The sequence below is a fragment of the Peromyscus eremicus genome, chromosome 17 (assembly GCF_949786415.1).
Source record: "Peromyscus eremicus chromosome 17, PerEre_H2_v1, whole genome shotgun sequence".
In the NCBI taxonomy this organism is placed as follows: Eukaryota; Metazoa; Chordata; class Mammalia; order Rodentia; family Cricetidae; genus Peromyscus; species Peromyscus eremicus.
The window spans coordinates 16,995,634-17,019,969 of NC_081433.1; the positions used below are offsets into that span (position 1 = coordinate 16,995,634).

At 43.8% G+C, this 24,336-nt stretch overlaps 2 protein-coding genes across 3 annotated transcripts in view; both read right to left on the reverse strand.

Annotated features, from left to right (window-relative positions):
- Nucleotides 1–257: 257 nt before the first annotated feature.
- On the reverse strand, nt 258–14,316 carry Ido1 (indoleamine 2,3-dioxygenase 1). 2 transcript variants are annotated; one of them, XM_059245075.1, is made up of 10 exons: nt 14,203–14,316; nt 10,967–11,062; nt 10,731–10,850; nt 8,380–8,498; nt 6,220–6,234; nt 4,776–4,875; nt 3,700–3,817; nt 2,565–2,616; nt 2,022–2,170; nt 258–850 (listed from the first exon to the last, which is right to left on the reverse strand). In XM_059245075.1, the coding sequence occupies exons 1-10, from the start codon at nt 14,299–14,301 to the stop codon at nt 495–497; spliced, it is 1,224 nt and encodes a 407-aa protein (XP_059101058.1). In that variant the 5' UTR covers nt 14,302–14,316; the 3' UTR covers nt 258–494. The 2 variants fall into 2 exon arrangements, with proteins under 2 accessions (XP_059101058.1, XP_059101059.1); XM_059245076.1 differs by lacking the exon at nt 14,203–14,316 and adding an exon at nt 12,929–14,154.
- Nucleotides 14,317–21,522: 7,206 nt separating this feature from the next.
- Nucleotides 21,523–24,336, reverse strand: part of Adam18 (ADAM metallopeptidase domain 18) — a 67,836-nt gene continuing 65,022 nt past the window's right edge. The window contains exon 20 of the mRNA XM_059245077.1: nt 21,523–21,666. The gene's annotated coding sequence lies outside the window, so the exon portion shown is untranslated. The remainder of the gene's footprint in view (nt 21,667–24,336) is intronic.

A 24,336-nucleotide genomic window follows, 5' to 3' on the forward strand; every position in this document is an offset into this window, starting at 1 on the left:
TGATAAAGGTATTCCCACATCCGTTCATCCCAGAGATATTTGCTAAGACTGGTAAATGGCCATCTGGCACCCTAAGCTTACTGTGTAATGAGAATACAGACCAATGAAAAGGTAACAATGGAAAAGTGCAGTAGTAGTAACATCTTGCAAGCTTAAGACTCAGCCCTGGTAAGTAAAAGTCATTTGGAGGGATCTTTAAGTACAGCTACAAAGGATACAAGATTTATTCCACTTCACAATAATTTTTATTTAGTGGTTTCATTGTCATATTCTAATCATCAATATAACTTACAATATTTCTTATATCATTTTTAAATATTGTTAGTTAGTTCACTTTTGTTATTCTCCTACAGGGGATGCACAGATGATTTTGAAATCTATATAGTGCCTTCTTGGTAAATCATTCCATACTCTTACTCAGTGGGTCTAGTTTAATGAGCTGTGACAGGATGTATGCAGACCTCTGTGCACTGATCAAATGCAGTCTTGCTACACTAAGAACTACTCAGAAGGGCTCTCTCAGTTGCATCCCTTACACTCTGCAAGAAATTCATGACGTCCGTACCCCCAGTCCCTCTGTTTTCCTCGTTTGAGGATTCTTCCGACTTGGAAGCACCCCCGCGCTGCTTCCTTGCAGGATCCACAATGTATGTCCTTACTATGTTAAGGTGGAATTTTCTCAGAGAGACCAGGCCGTTCACACACTTATTATATGCTTTCTGCAGGTCTTCATCGCCTCTTGAAAGGACAAATTCACGGACTGAGGGACCTGACTCTAAGGAGCACAGGAAGTTGCGGTGGGCTGGAGGCATGTACTCTCTCATTTCCTGGAGGAATTCTGCCGGAGAGCCTACAGCAAGATAAAGACAGGTAAGGGGGTGGGGAGAGAGGAGAGAAAGGAGGGCAGAGCCAGTCATCTCTGCCTGATCGCTGTCTACAACCACTGAGGAGGATTCGAAGGAAGGCCACCCAGAACAGCTTGCTACTTGCTGCTAGCAACGGCTATGACTGAAGATTCCCGGTAGTCCTGAAGACAGAATAAGTAACACGTTCCTAATTAGATATTTTGCCAGCCAGGCGGTGGTGGCGCACGCCTTTAATCCCAGCACTCGAGAGGCAGAGGCAGGCAGATCTCTGTGAGTTCGAGGCCAGCTTGGGCTACAGAATGAGATCCAGGAGAGGCTACAAAGCTACACAGAGAAACTCTGTCTCAAAAAAAAAAAAAAAAAAAAAGATATTTTGCCCTCCTTCTTTGCCTCTTTTGCTCCCCTTCTCTACTCTCCCTCTCCATGACTTCCTCTCTCCTTGCTTTATTTGACTCTACTGGACAGGATCTCACTATGCACGTAGCTGAGGATGGCTTTGACTTTGCAACACTTCCGCTTCAGCATCCTGAGTGCTGGGATTATGGATGTGCAGCGTCACACCTGGCTCTTGCTTGCTTGCTTTTCTGTCAGATTTGGATCCTTCTGAGAGATTGTTGGTCTAGAAAGGGAATGTATCATCTGCCCTTGGCCAATCATGACGCCCAACTGAAGGGTTTAAGCGATCTTTTTAAACATGTATCTTAAGTCAGTTTCACCCAGCACAAACGTCTATGTTTGCTAAGCTTAAGAAAACACAAAAGTGGGAGGGTCTTTCTCTCTTTCCCTTGAAGCCCTTAGAAAGCATTTCATAAATGCAGTCCTCGGGTGCAAGCCTCGCTCTGGGCTGCCAGGCTGCAGGATGTTGCACACCAGGGCAGTGCCAGCCCTTTGCTGTCACTGAGGTCCCTGCACCCCAGCTTCTCACAGATGTTTCTCATTTTCAATGCATACGACACTGGCTGTGGCTGTATGTCAATACTCAGTGCATAGAATGATGAACCTGGGTGGGAGCTTTCACTCATCTGTGAAATGGGGTGAGAGTCCCTAATGCACCAGATTCGTTCAGGAGAGAGGCTGTTGGGGAGGATCCTTAACCTGAATTGAGATACAGTCCTGTTAGCAGAAAAGAAAATACACGTTGTCATTTCCTCCTACCTTCACCACTGCTGTGCTCTATTCCCAGAAGGACGTCGAGGCACTGAAAGATGCTGCTCTGGCCTGCACTGCCCCCTGAAAACTTTTTGGGGGTATCCCAGACCCCCTCATACAGCAGACCCTCTGCCAGCTTGGGGTTGCCTTTCCAACTAGGCCAAAAAGAGAGGAAATACAATTTGAATTAATTGTCAGATAGAAAATCATATGCTAGAGGTAGCTCTTCCACACACCCTCTGTCACACATTTTCGTGCATGAAAATAAGACATAACATAGTTCTGAGACAGTTTGTCATGCTTCCTGCGTGGACTTTGCTTCACTCTAGTTCAGATCATTCTCTCTGAGTCATTTTCCCACCCCTGTTCCAGGGATTCCCTGGCCAATAGTCACCAGAGAACACAGCCTCTGCTTTCTAGGCAACATGGATGTGGATGTGAGCATAGGAATTATTATTTCAAGCCAAAGAACAGTAGAGACCAGCAATTGCGATCTAGTCTGTTCTTTACATAAATTGAGAAAGCCAACTCAAGCCTCAGACTACCTACCCAGACAAATATATGCGCAGAACATTGAAAAACTGGTCTGGATCCACAAAGTCTGTGAAAAGATGGAAGTATTTACTAAGCAGCATCAGAGGTAGACAATGAATTCAACAAACTGTGAACGACTATCTGGATTTCAACTCAGACTACAATAAAGACGTCAGGCAGATCTACAGAGTCTCAGTGGTCAAGCACCTCTTTTCTCTGTCCTCTCCTGGAGAAGTCTACTCATCGCCTCCCCTGTACCCCATATTGGGTCTGCTAAGGGACTAACTATCCTCATCTACAAGACACTGTTGTCCAAATGGCACTGTCAGCATTGCCCAGAACCTCTCCATGTGCTTCCTGGCACAGTGAACGCAATGCTTGCAAAACCAACCAGGACTGGGCAGGTAACTCAGTGCTGGTGTGCTTTCTTAGCATCTGTGAGCTCTGGGCACCATCACCAGCAGTGCATACACACACACACACACACACACACACACACACACATTCCGCACGCACGCACACACGCACGAGGTAGCCCCATGGGATCCGTTCATGGGTCTTCCTAAAGCTTACTAACCTTTGATTCGAAGGGTTTTCTCCCTCAATAGGCAATCAGCAGCAGCTTCAAACTCACAAACAAAATTCCACTTGTTAAATGGAGCCAGGAAGGCTGATTTCCTTCCCAAAGTACTCTTTTACACTTCCTGAGTTTTGTAGAGTCTCTGCTTTTTCTACTTCGATTTTGAAACAGTTCTTTTCTCTGTTACCCCACAGTGAATTTGTGAAGAAGCAGAGTTAATTCAGACCAGAGTCTAGGTTTTTCAACACCTAAGTTGCCTTTGCATTCAAGAGGCTTCTTCATGGATTTTAGTGTCAGGCAAGGAAGTTCCTCTGTGGTTAAAAAGCCCCCGCTTGGAATTCTGGGTTCCCTGTTTACTACCAGGGGCATAAGCTTATCTCTTTGACTTTAGATTTCCTTTCCCGAAGGAGGAAATATTGAGATCTGTCACACAAAAGCGTGATGCTGCGGGGAGAGGGGCAGACACTCAGTAACAGGTACCTTGTGCTTCCTTTTTTAAGCACCTCTTTGCTTCAGACACCAGACACGGATGGCTGTGAGCCCAGAATATGTACCGCCAACAACACTTACCACGCATCCTCTTAAAATAGTCCTTGGCAGCCTCCAGACTGGTGGCTATGTCACCCAATGCCTTTCCCAGTGCTTGATGGTCTTGACGCTGCACCGCACTGCACACCGTGGGGACTGCCTTTGAAGTAAAGTTTAAACATGAGAGGTGTGGGAGATCTAGCGGCAAACATAGGCACAGGATAAATCGTATCTTACTCCGCAGATCAAGTTCACGCTTCCACTTCTAGTTCCTGTGTGCACGTGAATGTACATGAAGTTGTATACGCCTGTGGGTGCACACGCATGTGCTTGTTTGTGCTTATGTGGAGGCACGTGAGATTAACATCCAGAATCATTAAGGGCTGCTCCATTGTTTATGAGACAGGGCCTCTCCTTGGCCTGGGGCTCACTAATTAGGCTTGCTGGCTGGCTGGCCAGAGAGCCCTGGAGATCTGCCTGTCTCCACCTGGGCCTGACGAGTGCACCCCAACATGCCCAGCTTTTTCATACGGATTCGGGAGACCAGACTCAGGTCTCATGCTCGCACAGCGAGCATTTTATCCATCTCTCCAGCCGTCTGCATTTCTCTTTCCATTTCTCTTTCAGAAAAAAAAAAAATGGATTTACATCACTCTATATTAATGACAAATCCCTTTGAAGAGTTTGATTTCTTGCTGAGATTTCAAATTTGATTCTAAATGCATGGCCCCTGGATTTTATATTTCAGGAGATGTACAAAAGAAAAATATTGGGGGCTGGAGAGATGGCTCAGCGGTTAAGATCACTGGTTGCTTTTCCAGAGGACCCAGGTTCAATTCCCAGCACCCACATGACAGCCCACAACTGTCTGTAACTTCAGTTCCAGAGGATCTGACACCCTCACACAGACACACATGTAGGCAAAACACCAGTGCACATGAAATAAAAATGAATAAAATTTTAAAAAAAGAAGAAAAATATTTCTTTTTTAGTAAAGGATGTATTTCCTCCAATTTTATGAGCAGGGTAAAGTCAACCATGCTATTGTAATTTAGTTGCTATGGGGTTGCCCTGCTTACGTGAATGGGAAGGAAACAGCTAAGAAAGAGCAGACGTACTTGGATTGCAGGAGAAGCTGCGATTTCCACCAATAGAGAGACAAGGAAGAAGCCTTTACCGCAGTCTCCACCAGGAAATGAGAACAGAATGTCCATGTTCCTGAGAAAACCAGTAGCGGTTGGCAAACAATTCAGGAAAATTAATGACATATTTGTAGAGCAACATAACTTTCCCAGCATCTTTATTTATACTTTTTTTATTTCAAAAATAATTGTACCAGAGTGGTATGCTATGACCTACTCTCTCTACTACATATTTGAGAATACTGAAAGTCAGGTTTATTGGGTGCATTGTCTAAAGATCATATGTAATTAAGGCCATGCTCACCCTTGGAATTTAATTCCAGAATATGGACCTAGAAACCCCATGACAGGTCTGTTTCCATAAATTGTACAGGCATGCATATTGTCATAAATATATGCTCAAAGTCCTGAGTTCTATTCCCAGCAAACCTTGCCCACCCATCCCCCTAGTTCACCCCCATCACACACACACACACACACATACACACACACACACACACACACACACACACACACACACACACACAAGATAGGCTAGATTCCATTTTTCTTTTCTACTGAAGTTTTGGCATAGTTGAAACCTTGGCTTCAGAATCTGTGTATCTATGAGTTTTAAAGTATTTAGGATTCCTGGGTTCTAGAACTTGGCCATACCACTGCTTGTCTGCTGTGAGACCCTGTTTCAAAAAGCTCTTAATTTAAAGATACTGTTGAAACTCTTAGCCGTCATCAATAGAGGCCTATGGAACCATTCTTTCCCTCCCCTTTTCCACAGCATTATTTGTGTTTGTCACTATTTATGGTGGTGCAAGCTAGAAGCCTCCTGTCCTGATAATGCACCAAAATGTCTGTGCCTCAAGACCTTCACACTCACTATAAACACTAGCCCTCCCCCATCTTCTGGATGCCCCCTTTCAATCTTCTGTTTGGGTAGTGCTCGTAGCATTTTATTTTTTATAAATTTATTTCTATATATTTAGCCTAACTTCATCTAGGTGAGATTACACTGTGTCATATGTTTTAGTTCCCCAAACTTTTAATGAAGTTTAGTACATAGATCAAAAATGGTAATGACTGGGTTAAAAAGAGCAGACATAGACTATTTGGTGATATTATTAACTACTTCAAGTCACAAAGGTCATGGGGTCACATACACATAGAGGCATGCACTTTTTGTGTCTGTTCAATATTAATTTCATACACATAGATGCAAATAGCAGCTTTGCAAGAATCTGTAGCTAAAATACCAAATAGACACAGTCGTATCAATAGATACAATTAAGAGCTGGATTATTTGCCTTTTAAATAATTATTTTAATTACTTTCTTCTTAAATCCAATCATTTGGAATATTTCCATAAACCTATATTCACTTTAGATGGCAAGTAATTCTTAGAATAAAATAAAAACCAAATACTTACTCATATGTCATGGGCCTTAGGAGAACAGCCACGAAACAATGCACCAATTGGAAGAGAAAAAGGAAACAGTTATAAAACCAGGTGAATCTGAGTATTGGTTCATACACTATGATCCATTAGTGTTGACGCTCAGGTTTAATGAAGGAAACACATGGTTTTTATATTTTTCAAGATTGCTTACCAGTGGTTCTCAAACTTCTTAATGCTGAGACCCTTTAATACAGTTCCTCATGTTGTGGTGACCCCCCCCCCCCACTACCACAAAATTACTTTCATTCCTATTTCATAACTGTAATTTTGCTACCATTGTGAATCATAATGTAAATATCCGATATGGCAGGATATCTGACATGTGACCCCAGAGGGGAATCACAACCCACAGATTGAGAACCTCTGGCTTAAACATTAAGAAATCAAAGAGCGCACACTCAGAATTATTTGTTGTTATAAAGATACATCCTAGAACAAATTCTTCCATTTTGAGGCAGTCCCATGTGCCGACTCCATCTCATACATATAAGCTTGTAGCCACAGGGGCTGCTAGCCCTGTTTCTTCCTGCAGGTCCCATCACTAGCTGACTTCTGAGCAGGCTGGCCTGAAAGCTCACAGGTCACTGCTTTCTCTACTGAGGATGTGTTTACTCTTAAATGTAACTGTCTGTCTAGAAATTAAGTTTGGCCAGGTGGTGGTGGCGCACACCTTTAATCCTAGCACTTGGGAGGCAGAGCCAGGTGGATCTCTGTGAGTTCAAGGCCAGCCTGGTCTACAAAGTGAGTTCCAGGACAGGCTTCAAAGCTACACAGAGAAACCCTGTCTCAAAAAAATAAATAAATAAAATAAAAAATAAAAAACAACAACAAAAAAAAAAACCAGAAAGAAAGAAAGAAAGAAAAAAAGAAAGAAAGAAGGAAAGAAAGAAAGAAAGAAAGAAAGAAAGAAAGAAAGAAAGAAAGAAAGAAAGAAAGAAATTAAGTTTGTGGGATCTCAAAAATAGGTTAATGAAAGGAAACCACTCGTTAAGAAGTCCATATTTGATGTCTGTGCTCACTAGTGGTTTCAGAAGAGGGAACACTACTTGAGAAGATGCCACCACCAGATTGGCCTGTGGGCAAGCTTTTCTCGATTGGTGACTGATGGGGGAGGGCCCAGCTCAGTGTGGGCGGTGTCGCCTCTGGGCTGGTGGTCCTGGTGCTAGAAGGAAAGTTGGCTGGACAAGCCACGGGGAGCAAGATGGAAACAGTGTTCCTCCGTGGCTTCTGTGCCAGTTTCTGCCTCAAGATTCCTCCCCTGAGTTCCTGCTCTGACTTCCCTGGATGATGGACTTAGAAGATTAAATAAAATATTCCCTGCCCGAGTTGCTCTTAGTCGTGGAGTTTTATCACAGTAATAGAAATCCTAACTAAGACAAAGGTTTTATTGGTCTGAAATACAACTCTCCGGGTGCCGTGCTACACCCTTGAGATCCTAGAGTTCAGGAAACTGATGCAGGGGGACAACAAATTTAAGGCCACTTTGGGTTACGTGGCAAGACACTGTCAAAAATCCAAAACAAATGAAACAAAACCAACAACATGGATCAAAACATCTCAAATACCAACTAACTTTTTAATGCAAAACCAACTCAATTCAAAAGCGTATTTATCATTCTTCTCTGTGTGCATGATGTGGGGGCACCTGTGTTATTGTGCTCATGTAGAGGTCAGAGGAAAAGTTTGTGGAGTTGATTCCTTACTTCCTTTACTTGGTCCAGAGGTTAAACTTGGACTGACAAGGCTGTCCAAGTCCCTTTACCGTCTTGCTAGACCCCAAACCAATAAACACTATTTAGAATGTATTTTCTTGACGCAGAAGAAGGAATTGAAGAAGGAGAAACATGAAGGCATTTTCTGAGGCGACAGACATACTTCTATAGCTGTTGGGTGGTGGCTGTGTGAGGTGTGTACACAATAGTCAGACTGTACCTGAAGGCCCTCTGGATTGTTCCCATATGTTTCCAGATGCTTCTCTCATGTGCATATAATACATTTGTCATTGCAGACACAACAGTCTAAGAAACCATACCCAACCACAGAAGCCGTGCTGCCCCAAATTAAGGAATACATATCCTGAACGAATAGCATGCATTCCAAGCCCCGTTCTGCCTGCTCACAGTTACATACCCATTGGGATCCTTTTTCTTCCAGTTTGCCAGGACGCAGTCTGCATAAGACAGGATCGGAGGCAGGCCCAGCTTCTCGGAGAGTTTGCAGTAGGGAACAGCGATATTTCTGGGTAGCACCTGATTGAAACACACTGCTCATCTTGAGCCCCTGATACGCTTTACCTTTTCTTCTCATCTCACTGTCAAAACCTGTCCTGGATCACAGACAGCACTTGGAAGCCAGTGTGTAATTTTCCTCTCTCACATTTCCTAACGTAACCCTGGCGAGTGTTCGGTGTTCCTGTTTGGGATGCAGGTTGTTGTGGGTATAATTTGACCGCAGACAGGAAGAAAAGATAAAGAGCCTGAAGGTTTTCTTTTCTAATAACCCTGGGTTGTTTTCACTCTGTCCTTCACCCATCCATCCCACGAGACACCATGTTACTAGTGGCAGCAAAAAAGGGAAAACTCAGTTGTCTGCATTTCTTGGCTTTGTTAAGGACAAGGGATGTGACTCACGTGAGAAGCACGGGCAGATTGCTGTCCCAGAACACACTGAAGCAGGAAACACTCCTGGACAGCGCTCTCTCTCTCTCTCTCTGTCTCTCAGTGTGTGTGTGTGTGTGTGTGTGTGTGTGTGTGTGTGTGTGTGTGTGTGTGTGTTGTATGTTTATTTTGTTTTCAGTAAACTTCACTGTCCCTGGCACTGGTACCAGGCATATTGATGCAGGCATGCTATCCCACTACTTGGAAGGATGATGCAGGAGAATTGAGAGTTCAAGGCCAGCCCAGGACACAGAGTGAGTTCCAGATTAGTGCTTCACGGTGAGACTGTCTCAATACACGAAACAACAGCAGCAGCCCACAAGCTGTGTGGTCTAGCATTAGGTGGTACCAGGGAAAGAGCAGGAAGCCTACGACACAGAAGTCTCTGTCTCCGCTCTCTGGCCACCATTCTCATGCTCCCACCACAGGAGGCCAAGTGACTATGGACTGAAGCCTCCGAAGCTGTGAACTAAAATAAATACTTCTTCTCTCCCTTAAGGTGCTTTGTGTGGCACTTCATTGGTGAAGAGAAAACTAGCTTTCCCTGTGGGTGAGTAGTACATACGCCTTGCAGACTCCTAGTTCCCTGGTGTCCAGGCCGAATCCTCCCAGTGGTTTTATTAAGGATACAGCTAGCACTGTGTTCTGCATCTGCCTGGCTTAACATCATGTGACTTAGAACTAAAGGGTCCCATGCAGTGGTTAAGGCAACTGCTGTCACAGTGGGTCACAGCTGGGGTGTGTATATATAACACAAGGAAAAGGTAAGGGACCAAAGGCCACTCTAACAGTATCGAATCAGCACCATAACACACAGATGGAGTGACAGTCAGCCGATGCCACAGTTTTGAGAAATTATGAGTGTTATACTGGCTCCAGGTGAGCTCAATATACTCGTGGGTGGGTTTAACCAAGAGAGTAAAACCAAGAGCACCGTTCATCAAATCCCACTGTGTATGCTGTGCACTGTGGACATTGAAACACTTCAGCTGCAGCTAGCCAGACATGTTTCACAAGGAAATACGTTTTCTTCATCAGAGGTTTACAGACACAGGACCAGAGGGGAACAGGGAAGCCTTTTGTCAAATAATTTGAGCTGGCTTGGGAAAAGCAGAAGGAGTATCCTAACACTTACTACAGCCAGCTTTACAGAAGCAAAGAAAGTCAGAATATCGCCTTACATTTTGCTCATTTGTTTTTCACTTTGAAACAAATCCCTTACTTAGAAGAAGTTGCTGTATATTGTTAGCACCAGAATTTAAAAATTCAACAATTTAATTGGTCGCGATCAATGAAAATGTGTTTCATTTCACCTTTCTTTCATAATTCTGACTTCCCAACTGGGTTGAATAAACATGTTTTGTGGGATTTTTGTTGTTGTTGTTTTTAATGATGCCAAGACCATGATGGCCTCTACACGCAAACTTTTAAAATGTAGCCCAGTGGAGCCTAACATGTACAAGTCCTGGGCTCAACCCTAGGGTTGGGAAGCACCAATTCCCCAGCATTACAAATAGTAACGATAATAATACAGTTCTAATATTTAACTCTTTGCAGTACTAGGGTTCAAACCTAGGGCCTTCCACACGCCAGCAAGATCTCTACAACTGAGTTGTGTTCGAAGCCCTCAAAAGTTTTTACATTTAATGTAAGCTGGAATTCATTTTCATGTTAATCAAAACCTAACATGAGAAATATCAAAAAAAGAAAGAAAGATAGACAGAAAGAAAAGAAGAGAAGAGAAGAGAAGAGAAGAGAAGAGAAGAGAAGAGAAGAGAAGAGAAGAGAAGAGAAGAGAAGAGGAGAGAAGGAAAACCTCCAAACCTTTCGAATGTCACCGTCCCCTCGGTTCCACACATACGCCATGGTGATGTACCCCAGAGCCAAATGTGCCAGGCGTTGCAATCTGTGTCCTTTCAGCTCGTCAATGTCGAGCGTTGGCAGCTGAGAACAGATGGAGAAATTTGACTAACATCAACCCTGGGAAGGTCGTAGGTTTTAAAACCAAGACTAAACCGTGAAGAAAGTACACAGGAAGGCGATTACACGGGTTTTCAAACCTTCTCAACTTCTTCCCGAAGCCGCCCATTCTCGATCAGTGGAGGAAGATTTCTGGCAATGTCGTTCCAGGCGCTGAATGTATGGGGCAGCTCCTCCTTGAAAAGAAAACAAAACCATTTTGTTGGAATTGCTCATGGAGGTCACTTAAAGCAGCACAGGCTTCCCTGTGGATGGTCTATCTTGCCTTTAGCTCCATTGGTGCCAAGAAACGCCAGCCAGGTGTTGCCCCCTGACAGGTGCACGGGCAGAGGCCCATGAACCTTGCTCTTTTCCACTCACACCTTTCCAAATCCAGCTCAAGATTCTACCCAAACCTTCCTCATTACTCCATCCTATACCAGTCCCCTCTCCATGAATCCCATGGCTTATACCTTTTACCCTGAGTCACTTATTTCCTGATACTTTCTTTCTTCTCAAGTATATTCTTTGAATGGAAGAAAAACGGCATTAAAGTCATCAGTAAATTAGGCACCTCACTCAGTTCCACATATATATTTCTCATATTCTGCAATGACCCGAGAAGTGTTCTCTCTGTCACACATTAAAAAATTTATCTGTCACTTATTTTTGTGTATAATTTATTTGCAGCTCCAACAAGCATTTCCAAATTTCAGAATCAAAGCTGCATTGAGCTCCTAATATATCTCTTGCAGGGTCTGGCATATTACTGACACTTAGGGCCTGTTCCATCCTCAGTAGGTAGCCGTCAGGGACTGTTGCTCTGACTTTCGCAGTTTGAGATAGGGTAAGCCGAACTAGGTTAGAGTCTGTGTATGCACATGTGTGTGGATGTGTGTGAGCACGAGCACACGTTCCTTCGTGTGTGCGTGCGTGTGCGTGTGTGTGTGTGTGTGTGTGTGTGTGTGTGCGTGTGCGTGTGTGTGAATGTCTGTTTGTGTGTGTAGGTGAGAAGACAACTTCAGGTGTGTGTCGTTTACCTTACTTTTGAGACTGGGCCCCTCTATCTATCCAGGAGCCCAACCTGGCTGGTTAGGCTGGCTGACCAGCAAGGCCCTAGGGACCCACTGATTTCAAGTGCACACCACCTCACCGTTTTTCGTTTTTTGTTTGTTTGTTTGTTTGTTTGTTTTTAAAATGTGGCTCCTGGGGATTGAATTCATGTGCTTGTGCGTGCATGGCATCCACTGAGCCATCTTCCTAACCCATGAATGTCTTTTTCCCATCACAATTTCCGACGCATTTGTTCTCACCATAAATCTTAGCAACCTCAACATATGACTGTTTTCTTTCTGTAATCCAGAATGGTCACGTCATCACATAAAGGAAACAGTTGATGGGGCTCTCAGACTCCCGCTGTGACATGCTGTGCGTGTGCTTTGCGGGTATTAAGCAAAGTATCCGCTTGCTTGAACATAAGCACCCCAATACCGGCATCATCCGGCTAGGACCTAGGCTGCTGCAGGTAAGGAGAACGCATGGAGAGTGAAGCCGTCGATGGGGAGGGGCTGCTGTATGCGTGGCGTCTACTTCGTCCACCACGGGTTATTTTCGCCCCCACCCTCAAATGAAAATGAAATTAAAATAAAGATATCTCCTAAATCTTAGATTTACAATCACAGGTCGCCAATGAATCCCACAGACATACGGGCCAGGTCCCCAAACGGACTCCGGAACTCTGAACCACACCCACTGCGCAGTCCTGCTGCCCCTCCCTTAGGCGGCTTCCCGCTACACCAGCAGGCTTTCTCAAACCATGGGTCCCGACCCCCGACAGCATCGCTAGACACTTTCTCAAGAGTTGCCTAAGACCATTGTAAAAAAAAAAAACTAGACATTTACATTACAATTCATAACAGCAGCAAAGTTACAGTTAAGAAGTAGCAACGAAAATAATTTTATGGTTGGGAATCACCATAACGTGAGGAACTGTTTGTTAAAGAGTTGCAGCATTAGGAAGACTGAGAACTCCTGCGCTAGACCCTGAGGTGGCCAATACTCACACAGTGACGCGGTACACCGGGACCTCAACACTGGGTACGCCAGGGCACCCAAGGATGCAGGCTCCAGGGCGTTCCTTGCAAGGGTACCAGGCAGCGTGCCCGCGGACGGGGTGAGCGGGTGCTGCGCGCTACACCGTGGTACCGCCCTCCAGGCAGCAAGCCGGTGGATTGGATGGGAGCTGCGTAGGATGCTCCTCCTGAGCGCCCCGCAGGGTGCACGCTCCAAAAGCCCAGAAAGCCCCAGACCGGGCAAACTGGTACAAGCTTGCAGCCACCCTTAACTCTGCAGGTTTCCAGTGCCTCGCCGGCCCCGGGGAACCGCCTTGGTTTTCCTGATCTTATCCCAGTCTCTAGCTCACTGACCCAAGATCCGTGCCTTCCCGGCTCCAGGCTCCTCATGGCTGGGTCCCTCCCAGTGTCACTCAGCGGCTGTTTACTCCGGTTCTTAGTTGGACTAGGTGAGCACAGGCACGGACTACCTTGCCTCCATCCTGTTCTCCGTAAGTTCTCATAATGAAAATGTTGATGATAAACTGGTATGCGTGGCATTATTTACAGTTAAATTTAGTGACATAGTTTTTGTTCAGTAGGTTCTTGGGTTTGTTTTGTTTAAGACGGTCTAGCCTGGAATTTGAGGCCATCCTCCTGCCTCTACATCCCGGGTGCTGGAATTATAGTAGTGCACCACTGTACCTGGTTGGGACATGTGGTGTTTTAAGATGAGTATTTCGCCCCCACATACTTTACACATCAAGGCTAAAACTTGCACCAAAGCGCAGTCAAGGTAGTTTAGACCCTCCCTTGAATTATGCTTAGCAAACGACCAGCATTGTTAATTCTAAACAAAGGTTGCTTGATATGTCATCTCATACAATGAAATTAGTGAGGAACACAGACTCCGTACATTTGATGTAGTTCAGGAGAGGAGGGGAAAGTCCCGACTTGGGCCGTTTGATTGCGGCCTTTGAGAAGGGGGTTGTCACAAACCCACTTCCCCTCTGCAAACACTGTTGCTCTATAAAGCTAAAAGACTTCCCATGCTCTCCTTCTTTCGTGACATTTCCACGTCAGGAAGGTAAGGAGCACAAACAAGACTGAATGTGGAAGAACCAACGTGGAAGAACAGGGAGGCTCACTTATTTGTACCCTAGCTCCAAGTCCGAAAGTTCTTTACACATTCGTTCAGGAGAAGGTGAGACAGAGTTGCTTACTCAGAAGTTCACCTGTGGAGACAAATAATGAGGACAAAACAAGTTTTCACTGATGTCTCTTACCAGTGGATGTGGCAGAGCAAAGCCCACATCTTCATTTATGTGGTATTCTTCAGGGATCCTTCTGGAACCTTCCGTAGGAGATGTTTTACTGTGTGCCATGGCTGTCTAGTCCACTGACCCCCCCTTAGCTACTGAAGGATCTCCTTTATAGAGTTTGGCCAATCCCCATAGCCGACACGTAGGCACAGAGAAGTGGCCTCCACTCGGGACAGTTTCATTTTCTATTTTATGTATTTGTAACTCAATAAACAATAAAATGACAAAGCATCTCTGTTCATCATAAGAAGAAACTAAACATTTGTATTTCTTATCAGATTTATCCCTTGAGGACATCAGCTGTTGGCTATGATATCCTTGGGGTTCCCAATACACATTAAGGTGACTGAGTACACACAGAGGGCTCAGCCCTGGAAATGCCCCCAACCCCATCAGTGGCATGGGTGGCCACCTGTTACCCCAGCAGGAGAATTTGGAGTTCAAGCCACAAAAGACACCACTGAAATGCTAAGACCCATGAAGACAGTGACCAGGAGAGAGCATTTTGCTTTAGAAAACTTTTCAGAGTTTGAGTTTAAAATAAAGAATAGCATGACACCTGTGGTCCAAACTACCAGTAGTTATCTGTTATTGACTTTCATATAAGCTTCCACAGGTCCTCAAAAATGTCAGTGTCAAGCCACAGCAACTCTGAAAGTCAACCTGGGAGACACAGGTTAGCCAGCCTCCGGGGTAGCAGCTAGCAAGAGCACTTGATGGACTGGACAGATCCCTACACAGGCCTCCCTCCTAGTCTTCTTACCTAGATGTCTCTCTGGGTTAAGCCTAATGAAGAGCTTGCTTCTTCAAGGGACTAGTGAGTCATTTCTTGGGGGTCATCCACCTTTTCTACTGTATTTGGCAACAGCCCTGCACGTCTGGAGATTTTTCTAGTATGTTCAAAACTAAAGCAAAGGTTCAAATGGTGAAAAACATTTCTCACAATACAAAATTGAGACTCCATTTGGTAAAAGTTTGCAGAGTACACCCAAGTTCATGTCCACTTAATGCAATGGGTTTTTTGTTTTTGTGGTTTTTAATTTTTTTTAACTTTAAAGATAGAGCCTTACTCTGTAGAAACCTTGCTTGTTATGAAATACTGAACTTAAAGAAGAAACCACATCATCCTTTTTGATGATCAGAGTAAAAAAAAAAAAAAACATTGTACAGTACACTAAGAGGCAATCCAGGCTTATCATGCATGCCATCAGATGTTCTTGGAACAAATTAATGAACCATGGCTCTGGAACATTCTAGAACAGTTCTGACATCGTTATCATACGATGGCTTTTCCTTGAACGGATGGCTTTTACAAGAATATGTGCTCATTATTTAAAAAAAAAAAAAATGGCAGGAAAAACCGAAACCAAAAATAACACAGCCAAGAGCAAACAATGGCGAAGCTTTTGGAAACAAAATGTTTCATGAGGGTGATTCATTTGGAACCACGTCCAGGGTGTGGTCATGAAGTATTCTATCTTCAAGGTGTGACACAAGCTAAGATTTACCTGGAGTCCTGCCATTTCTACTAGAAAGAAAGATTCTAGGACATTATTGGCAATTGGAAAAGGTGTTCGTCTGGACATGGAATGAGGTTCTAGAAATTCTGACTTGGAAAAGAAATCTCTCAGGGCCCTGGCTGGTAAAGTCCGTTTTTTTACACTGTTTGCTCAGGTGTCTCCACCCCATCCTTGACATCACACATCTGAGACTCTTCTCTCAATCCCGTCTTCTTGATTTCTGGAACTGCGTTCTCAACCCTTTGCCTTGGTTTTTCCTCCCGCAGAAAGCTGCTGCTGGCGGGCTTCTGAAGAACATCTGAATTCTGTGCTCTCACACAGACTCTTTCTTCCTCTTTGAGGTTTTCCCGTGACCTCATTAGCAGCTAGAGAGCTTGGCAGCCTTGCTTCTATAGCTTCCTCCCAGTCAGTCATGGATGACTCTGCCCTTCTTATTAATGTCACCTGCTTGATAACTTGGGTGTTTATCATGATTACGTGTCCTGCTTAGACTGCTAGCTATACAATTCACTCCCAATCGCTTTATCAACACTGCCCCTCCCGTGTGGAAATCCCAGTGTCGTGTGCACTGTGGCTGTCACTGACACCAGACACAAAGACTTACAGGGAATCAGCGGAGCAGGACAGCACATACTCAAGAACTCGGGCTTGGGAGTTTCAGACAGGTAATGAATTAACTAATGAATCAAAATAAAAGATCTGTGGGACAATTTATCCAGGGTTCTGCTAGACTAAACGTATTCCTTAGCACATGCGCCTCTGAAATGCATCTTGCTCCTCCTTAGCATTGTTACTGAGTCTTTAAATATGTTTTTTTTAAAATAAAGGGATTCTCAGTTAAAAAATAAAAGAATCTGAGACACACATGCAAGAAGAATTAAAAATAATTGAAACACCAAAATCCACTGATATCCTGATATTTAAAAGATTATTTGACACAATATTTTTGTTGTAAGTTTATTATAACCGTCCATTTTTCCCCTTGAGAATTTAGTGTCAGGGTTTTTCTAAAAACTTTATTGGAAGTGAAAAATTTGACCTTCGTAGATGTCTAATTGAAAAATTTTCTGGAAATTCCTGGAAGGGGGTTCCTATGATTCAAGATTTTCTGTTCCTTTGCCTGCCTTCACAGAACACAATTAACTACTCCTTAAAGGAAAACACCACCTTAGAGCTCAGAATACCTGCGCCCTCTTGATAGTGGTCTGACAGACACTAACACAGATCGCCTCATGCAGGATGCAAGTCTATGAAAAACAGCAGACTAAAGACCTACAGGGGCTAAACGAGAAAATAGACAGACTGTAAATTGATTTGTTTAACAGGCTGGGAAGTCTTCCATATAGCAAATGTGAATAACAAGATAAATATTATATTAGCATAACTGAGAATTCATGAACTTGAAGATCTGTCAGAAGAAAAATATCGATCAAGATACACAGAAAAATACGATTACAGCATGTATATATTTATATATGTGCACATACACACAGGTAACCATATTGTTGAATGTTTATGGGTGTTGCTCCCAGAAGACACTGTCTCACAGCAGCTCGCCCAGTCCTCTGGCTCCTGCAGTCTTTCTTCCAGCTTTCCCACTGATATTCCCTGAGCCTTAGGTATAGCGGTTGTGTTATAGATGTCTCATTTGGAAGCAGGCACGCCACCTTCTCCTACTCTCTTCCTTTCGATCCCTTGGGGAACTCTGGAATAGCATCTGTCTGCTGCAAAAACCTTCCCTTGGTAAAAGATGAGAGCTGACCCATCTATGGGCACAAATACAAGTATTTAGAAGGAAGCTGAAAACGATATTAATTTAGCAACATAGCAGTAGTAGGTTCTCTCCTAGGATCTGTGGATCAGGGTAGAGTTCCAGGCATGAATTCCATCCTATTGAATGGACTGTAAACTTAATTAGAGAACCAATGGTTATCCCCAAGATGTAAGTGTCATTCTGGAACTCTTGGGGCTAGCCTGCTGGGATGATCATTGCTGTGTTTTTCAGGAACTACAGCCATGTAGTATTGCTGATAACATCTCTCCCTTGGCAGCTTGCATAGCACCCTCTAATACTATGAGAGTTATCCTTCAGGGAGGAACCCTCTGGAACAGCACCAGCTTCATCTGTCCAAGTCCTGTGGTGGAAGCAGGTAGTGTCTTCAACAGTAGGGTCTTTTCTTCAACAACCTAGAGCGGTGGCAATAGCCTATATTGTTTTGGGTGTCTCTTGGACTCCCTTGACCAACAACTTGAAGGGATCTATCTGTCACTTGTCGGTCAATAGGGTTTTTGTTAGTCTGTGGCTCTTGCTGGGGGATTATACTCTTCATGTGGGGTAACTCCATTTTTATGTAAACTTATAGAATAATAGGTTTCCCTTTGTTTTTTTCCCCAAACATCCTTAGTATTGTGTATCAGTCTTCTCTCTCTCTTCTTCTATACCTCCCTCCCCTTTCCCAATTAATTATTTCCCCAATTATTAATTATTCCCCTTCCTAGCAGCCTGTTCTACTTATCTTCTCTATTTTTAGTGTATAGTTTTTAAATGTATTCGTCATCTCATTTCAAAACATACATAGTTAAGCTAAATTATACGTTTTTGTTTGTTTTGTTTTGTTGAGACAGGGTTTCTTCATGTAGTCTTGATGCCTTTCCTGGATCTTGTACTGTAGACTAGGCTGGCCTGGAACTCACAGAGATCTGCCTGGTTCTGCCTCCCAAGTGCTGGGATTAAAGGTGAGCGCCACCACCGCCCGGCTCTAAATTATACTTCTAATTGCAGATCAGTTTAATATTTTGAACTTTATTCTTACTTCAAAAAGTTGGTGTTGACACTGGCATGGTGGGTGTTGGTGTGGGGACTGGTACGCATGTTGGTGGCCAGGTGATGGTGAATGTTCCCAAACCTTTCCTATATTCTCCAAAGAGAAAGTTTTGGTGCACAGTAATGGGATTGGAGGTGTAGCTCAGTTAGTAGTGTGGACGTTGGAGTAGGTACAGTTCATACCCCTGCCCAGGCAACAGTGGTGCACACAGTTAAAATGGGTCTTCTCACATCAGTGAACACAATCAAGAGAATCTCTTCCAGCCATCTTCAGAGGCTGACCTTGACCTAGACAATCCCTCCTGGGTGTGCCTGGAGGCTTGGTTCTTTGCCCCCTAGGTGGCTCTTGAGTCTGTCCAGTTGGCAGTTAACATTAACCATCACGGGGAGTGTGGAAACAAAAGTGATTTTTGGCCAAATGTCTGGTATTCCCCCTTTTCCATCAAGCTCAGGAACTCTGGGAAATTGCACCGTTGGGTTGTAATTTCTTTTTCTTTTTTTTTTTTTGGTTTTTCGAGACAGGGTTTCTCTGTGTAGCTTTGCTTCTGTCCTGGAACTCACTTGGTAGCCCAGGCTGGCCTCGAACTCACAGAGATCCGCCTGGCTCTGCCTCCCGAGTGCTGGGATTAAAGGCGTGCGCCACCACCGCCCGGTGGGTCGTAATTTCTTGCTGGCCACCAGTTCAGAAGAAGGATATTAACTTGTTAGGATATTAGTTAGACACAACTGTATTAGACTTTAGCAGTTCAAAAGATTTTGTGAAAATGTAAGCAACATAATTTTTTTCCTTCCAATCCTTCCTCTTCAAAAAAAAAAAAATAATAATGGCAGGGCATGTCTATAATTCTAGTACTTGGGGGACTAAAGCAGGAAGATGGCACATTTGAGGATAGCCCAGGTTACATAGTCAGACTGTTTTAAAAAAAATATGTTAATTCATTTCTTCACTTGTTTTTTCCTTGGTTCATTCATTAAATCAGAAAGCCCGATAATGATTCTGAATTGTCTGTGAATTTGAGGGAGCAGGCTGCTCACAGGATATTCAACACAAATGGGTCACAGCTCACCGTTGCTGGCCACAAACATGTCTTGCCCTGCCCACAAATCCAGCTATGGTCGGTAGAGACATGACATGATTTCAGTATGAGGTAGATCCCATGAACTTCTTAGTGTAATCAAGAAAGATCCCCTGGTTGCAGTAGTGCATGCCTTAATCCCAGTGCTGGGGAGGCTGGGAGACAGGAGGATTGCTGCAAGTTCAAGGCCAGCCTTGGCAACATGGTGCTTTTCCCATGTTGAGGGTCTAACATGGTTAGACCTGGTTCTCTGGTTCTCTGATTCTCACATTTGTGTGACAAACATTTTATTCATGAAGCATTCTCCCTAGGTCTCAAGCAAGTGAGGCGTTAAACTTTGGTTTGTATTTTGTGTTTCCACAATGGACAGGACTGCATGAAATGCAATAGTAGAGAATATGAAGAGTGTCTGTGAGGAAGAACTAAGGTGAGGACATTTATAATGCTATTAGGAACTGTGGAATTAAACTACACATGCTCTATGTCTATATCTTCAGCCACGTCAATAAACAGATATAGGAACATATGTTTTTGCTATGTTTTATCATAGATACAATGTTCTATCGAAAATTGGCCTTGAATTCCCTATGTAACAAAGAATGATCTTGAATGGGAAAATGTACTCAGGTGCTGGGAGCAGGGAGAGAAAATGACAGCCACTTTTACACAACTGCATAGAATTTATTGGTTCAAGAAACAAAATTCTGGGTAAAATGAGTAACTTGGAAAAACATCATCATCATCACCATCATAATAATAATAATAATAATAATAATAATAATAATAACGTGGGATCCTGGTGGTGTACACCTTTAATCACAGAACTCAGGAGGCAGAGGCAGGCAGATCTCTATGAGTTCAAGGCCAGCCTAGTCTATAAAATGAGTTCCAGGACAGCCAGGGCTATGCAGAGAAACCCTGTCTCAAAAGAACCAAAACAAAACAAAATAAACTAAAAAAAGAAAAAAAAATTAGGTATACCAGTTGGAAAGGTTATTCTGGCTTTGAAGAATGCTCACATGTGTGGCCTGGCAGCTCGTAGCTATACTGAGGTTCACAAGCTCCCTAATTGCCCTGTTCTTAGATGGGAATACAGCCAGGTCTGTCCTAGGTATGGCAGGCTGGATTTGGTGTTCATGGGTCCCAAGCTTCTTTCTCATTTCAGAAGCTTCAGCAGAGCATTTTTGTTTATCACCTGATGCTGTTTATTATTCACGAGGGCAGGCACAATGAGCTTAGTTTCCTGGGGTAAGTTTTGTAGAATTGGTATCAACTTCCCCTTCAATGTTGATTAGAATTCATCTTGGATTCTATCGGAGTCTACAACGATCTTTCTGGAAATGTTTTGAATTGACTGTACTTCTGTCTTGAGTAGAGGCCTACTGAAGTAACTTACTTGTTCTCCATTGGTTGTGGTAGCTGTGGTGGGGCGGTGTTTTCCATTGTCTGTGAGATCCCATCTTGCCTGTAAGACACATAACCAACACCGTTTGTCCTCTCCACCCGTCCACTGTGGAGTCACATGCCAGGGCCCTTCACTGGCTGCCCTGATGACTTCGGTCTGTTCTATTCTAGTGAGTCCCGCTAACGGTTTCTCAGGTCCATGACCAAACCCTAGCTGTAACCCTCATCCATGCCTTTTCTGTCTTTTTACAGCATGAACTCTAATTGGTTTTCATTCTCGAATCTCCCCCTACTTTGTCTTCCTTAAACTTACTATTCTGCCCAGGCCCCAGGTCTGTGGTCCAGAAGTTTCTGGTAGGGAGGACTTTAGACAGCCCTTCCGGCACTGGCCATTAGCCACCCTTGACCCATTTGTCACCGGCCACCCATAGCCGCTGGAGAGACACACAGAAGCCTCTACTTGTGCACGTGTCCATTTTATTTTACAAAAGTCTGAGGTTGAAACTGTATCCAGGGGTAACAGAGGGGTTCGAACACACAATTTCTCCTTTGGTCCATTCACTGTAGAACTCCTTGGCAGTTTTCTGGTGTAATGAGTAACTTGCTGTAATGAAGAGGAAAAGAGAAACTTACAATCAGGTCAAGAACCAGACCTGCTCCTGGGTTTCCACCTAAAGTTGCTTACAAACACACAAACAATAAAAATCAACCTATGGCAGACATGTTTAACCCTTAGGGTACTGTCTAAGAAATGCAAAAGGGAGGTGTATGCTTTGATTTAGTATTTATGATCTACAGTTTGGACAAACAGATTACAGCCATGAGACAACTATAAAATAAGGCACATTTCTTTTTCTAAGTTTGAACTTTTTCTTTTATCTTCCTTTTGTATGTTTAAAGATGAGTAGATTTTATGAAGCTCCATCCTCTTGCTTTTGCCCATCAAATTCTGGGGTTACAGGTATGTGCCTCCCGGTCAGCTCAGTTTAACACACTTTATTTCTTAGGGCAAAAGTCATGGCTTAGGGAAACAGGTGGAAGATCAGACTTCTCTTCTGTGTATTAATATAGAGTTCACATGTGAGACGGTTCTCAACTTGTGGGTCGAAACTCCTGTGGGGGTTGAAAGACCCTTTCACGGAACTGAATATCAGCTATCCTGCAAATCAGATATTTACATTACGATTCATAACAGTAGCAAAATCACAGTTATAAATTAGCAACAAAATGATTTTATGGTTAGGGGGTCACCACAACATGAGGAACTGAATTAAAAGGTCACAGCATTTAGGAAGGTTGAGAACCACTGCCCTAGACCCGGAGATGGTCAATACTCTCATAGTGACCTGGTACACAGAGACCTCAACACTAGGTACGCCCGTGCACCCGAAGATACAGGCTCCAGGGCACTCCTTGCAAGGGTAGCAGGCATGGTGCCCACAGGCCTGGGAGTCTGGGCTGCACACTAGTATTAATAGCATGCCTTAGCTAATATTCAGATTGGTAATTTGAGTGCCAGTGAAAGTTTCAAGGTTTTATTTACTCGTTTTCAGATAATACATTTTGCTGTGATAAAGTGTTCACAGTATAGAATTAAGCCCTCTCCTTCCCAAGTTGCTGACAGTCAAGTTGTTTTTATCACAGAAGTAGAAACTCTAACACACACACACACACACACATGCACACACAACATATGCACACACAACATATGCATACACACAGAAACACAGACACATATACATACATAACATACATATATACCCATACATGTACACAGATACACACACACACACACACATATTTAATAGTAGAATTTAAAATTTCAACTTGGAGAGAACTTTTTGCTGCATGATTAAGTCATCCATCCATGCTTGAATATATATATATATATGCAATATCTACATAGAAAAAATAAAATATAGTGCATCTTAGCCTTAAACAAGGTAAGAGATGCTTTGGCAAACGTCTGGACATGCATTTGGCAAAATTTTGAATTCAGATCTATCAAGGAATGGTTGAGCCAACTCTGCCAGGCTGAGCCCAACTGTGGTTGGTTCCTTTTGTTACGATGAATGTATAGTGACATCTTATGGCCATTCCAAAAATTGCAACTGGACATTTTAAGTGGCGAAAGTTGATAAACAAGAGATGTATGAAGAGTAATTTCACTGGGAAGACAGGAGGGCACTGCTCCTTCCAAGTCTCTCAGGGGGCTAATAGGTGGCCAGGAACCTCCTGGAAGTGTATGATGTGTAGCCCATGATGTGTGGCAGCTTCATAGGGTTCTCCAGATAAACACATCCAAGTCCTGGGCCAGGGAGCAGAATCTTGCCTCACCTGTGAGGTGTTCTTCACAGGGGACCGGTTGCTCCAGCACTGTATGCCGTTTATAGAGTGTGTGGGCAGGGTTTCAGCGACATGTGATAGAGTGATAATTGATCCAACCGGTGGCTTTTGGGAGAAGCAACTTCAAAAGGCAGCCCATTTTATGATCCCAAACACTTTTCCACTAAATTTGGTCAACAGCCTAAACTCACAATGGGCACCTGACTTTCCATAAACAGTACTGACAGACAGCCATACCCCATGAGGCCTGCTCATTGGGTGCCAGACTTTAAGAGCCTGTATCTTTAAGAGCCTCTGTTACAACGGGCTCATGGGAAGCATGATGTAAGTCTGTGTTGGCCTGCTCCGGGATCTTCTTAGTTATTTGCCTGCATATTATTCCCCAAAGGAGGGGAGAGTTCTGCACTTCCCTCTCCCACCCTCTGGGCCCTCCAGCCATAACAATCAGTTGTATTCATTCTGCTTCTCTGAGACAAACTGACCCAAGTTAATTCTTCCCTAAATGCACCAGCATCCTTTAACTCCCCAAGCTATCGAGGGAATCAAGCCTGGTGTTGAATTCCTTCAGCAAACAGAGTACTAATTATACTTTGTCTTTGCCACACAAGGAATCCACCCTTCTAGAACCCGAGCCCCGTGGCAGCTAGTGATATCACCAGTGTCACTGCCGACAACCTGCAGTTTCCAATCTGTATCCTCCTTCCGGAAAGCAGGCTCTTTCCGGGGATCGATCGGTGTGGCACCTTCATCTGGGAAGGCCGGCAATTTACCAGACAGCTATGCCTTCAGGAGGCGTTACCGGTGCAGCCCACCAACTGAGCCTAAACACATAACCTCTCTGAGACCGACTCCAGATGTAGATGACGGGCTTCTGTGGCAGGTAGCGCTCACCTCGGCTGGTCACAGAAGGACACAAGGCTTTTCAAGA

Coding starts and splice junctions, on each gene's coding strand:
- Ido1 (XM_059245075.1), bottom strand. CDS start 14,301: ATGGCACACAGTAAAACATCTCCTACGGAAGGTTCCAGAAGGATCCCT. Junction 10,851..10,966: donor TTCGGGAAGAAGTTGAGAAG/GTTTGAAAACCC, acceptor ATCTGTTCTCAG/CTGCCAACGCTCGACATTGA. Junction 2,171..2,564: donor CTGCGCATATATTTGTCTGG/GTAGGTAGTCTG, acceptor TTTTTGGCCTAG/TTGGAAAGGCAACCCCAAGC.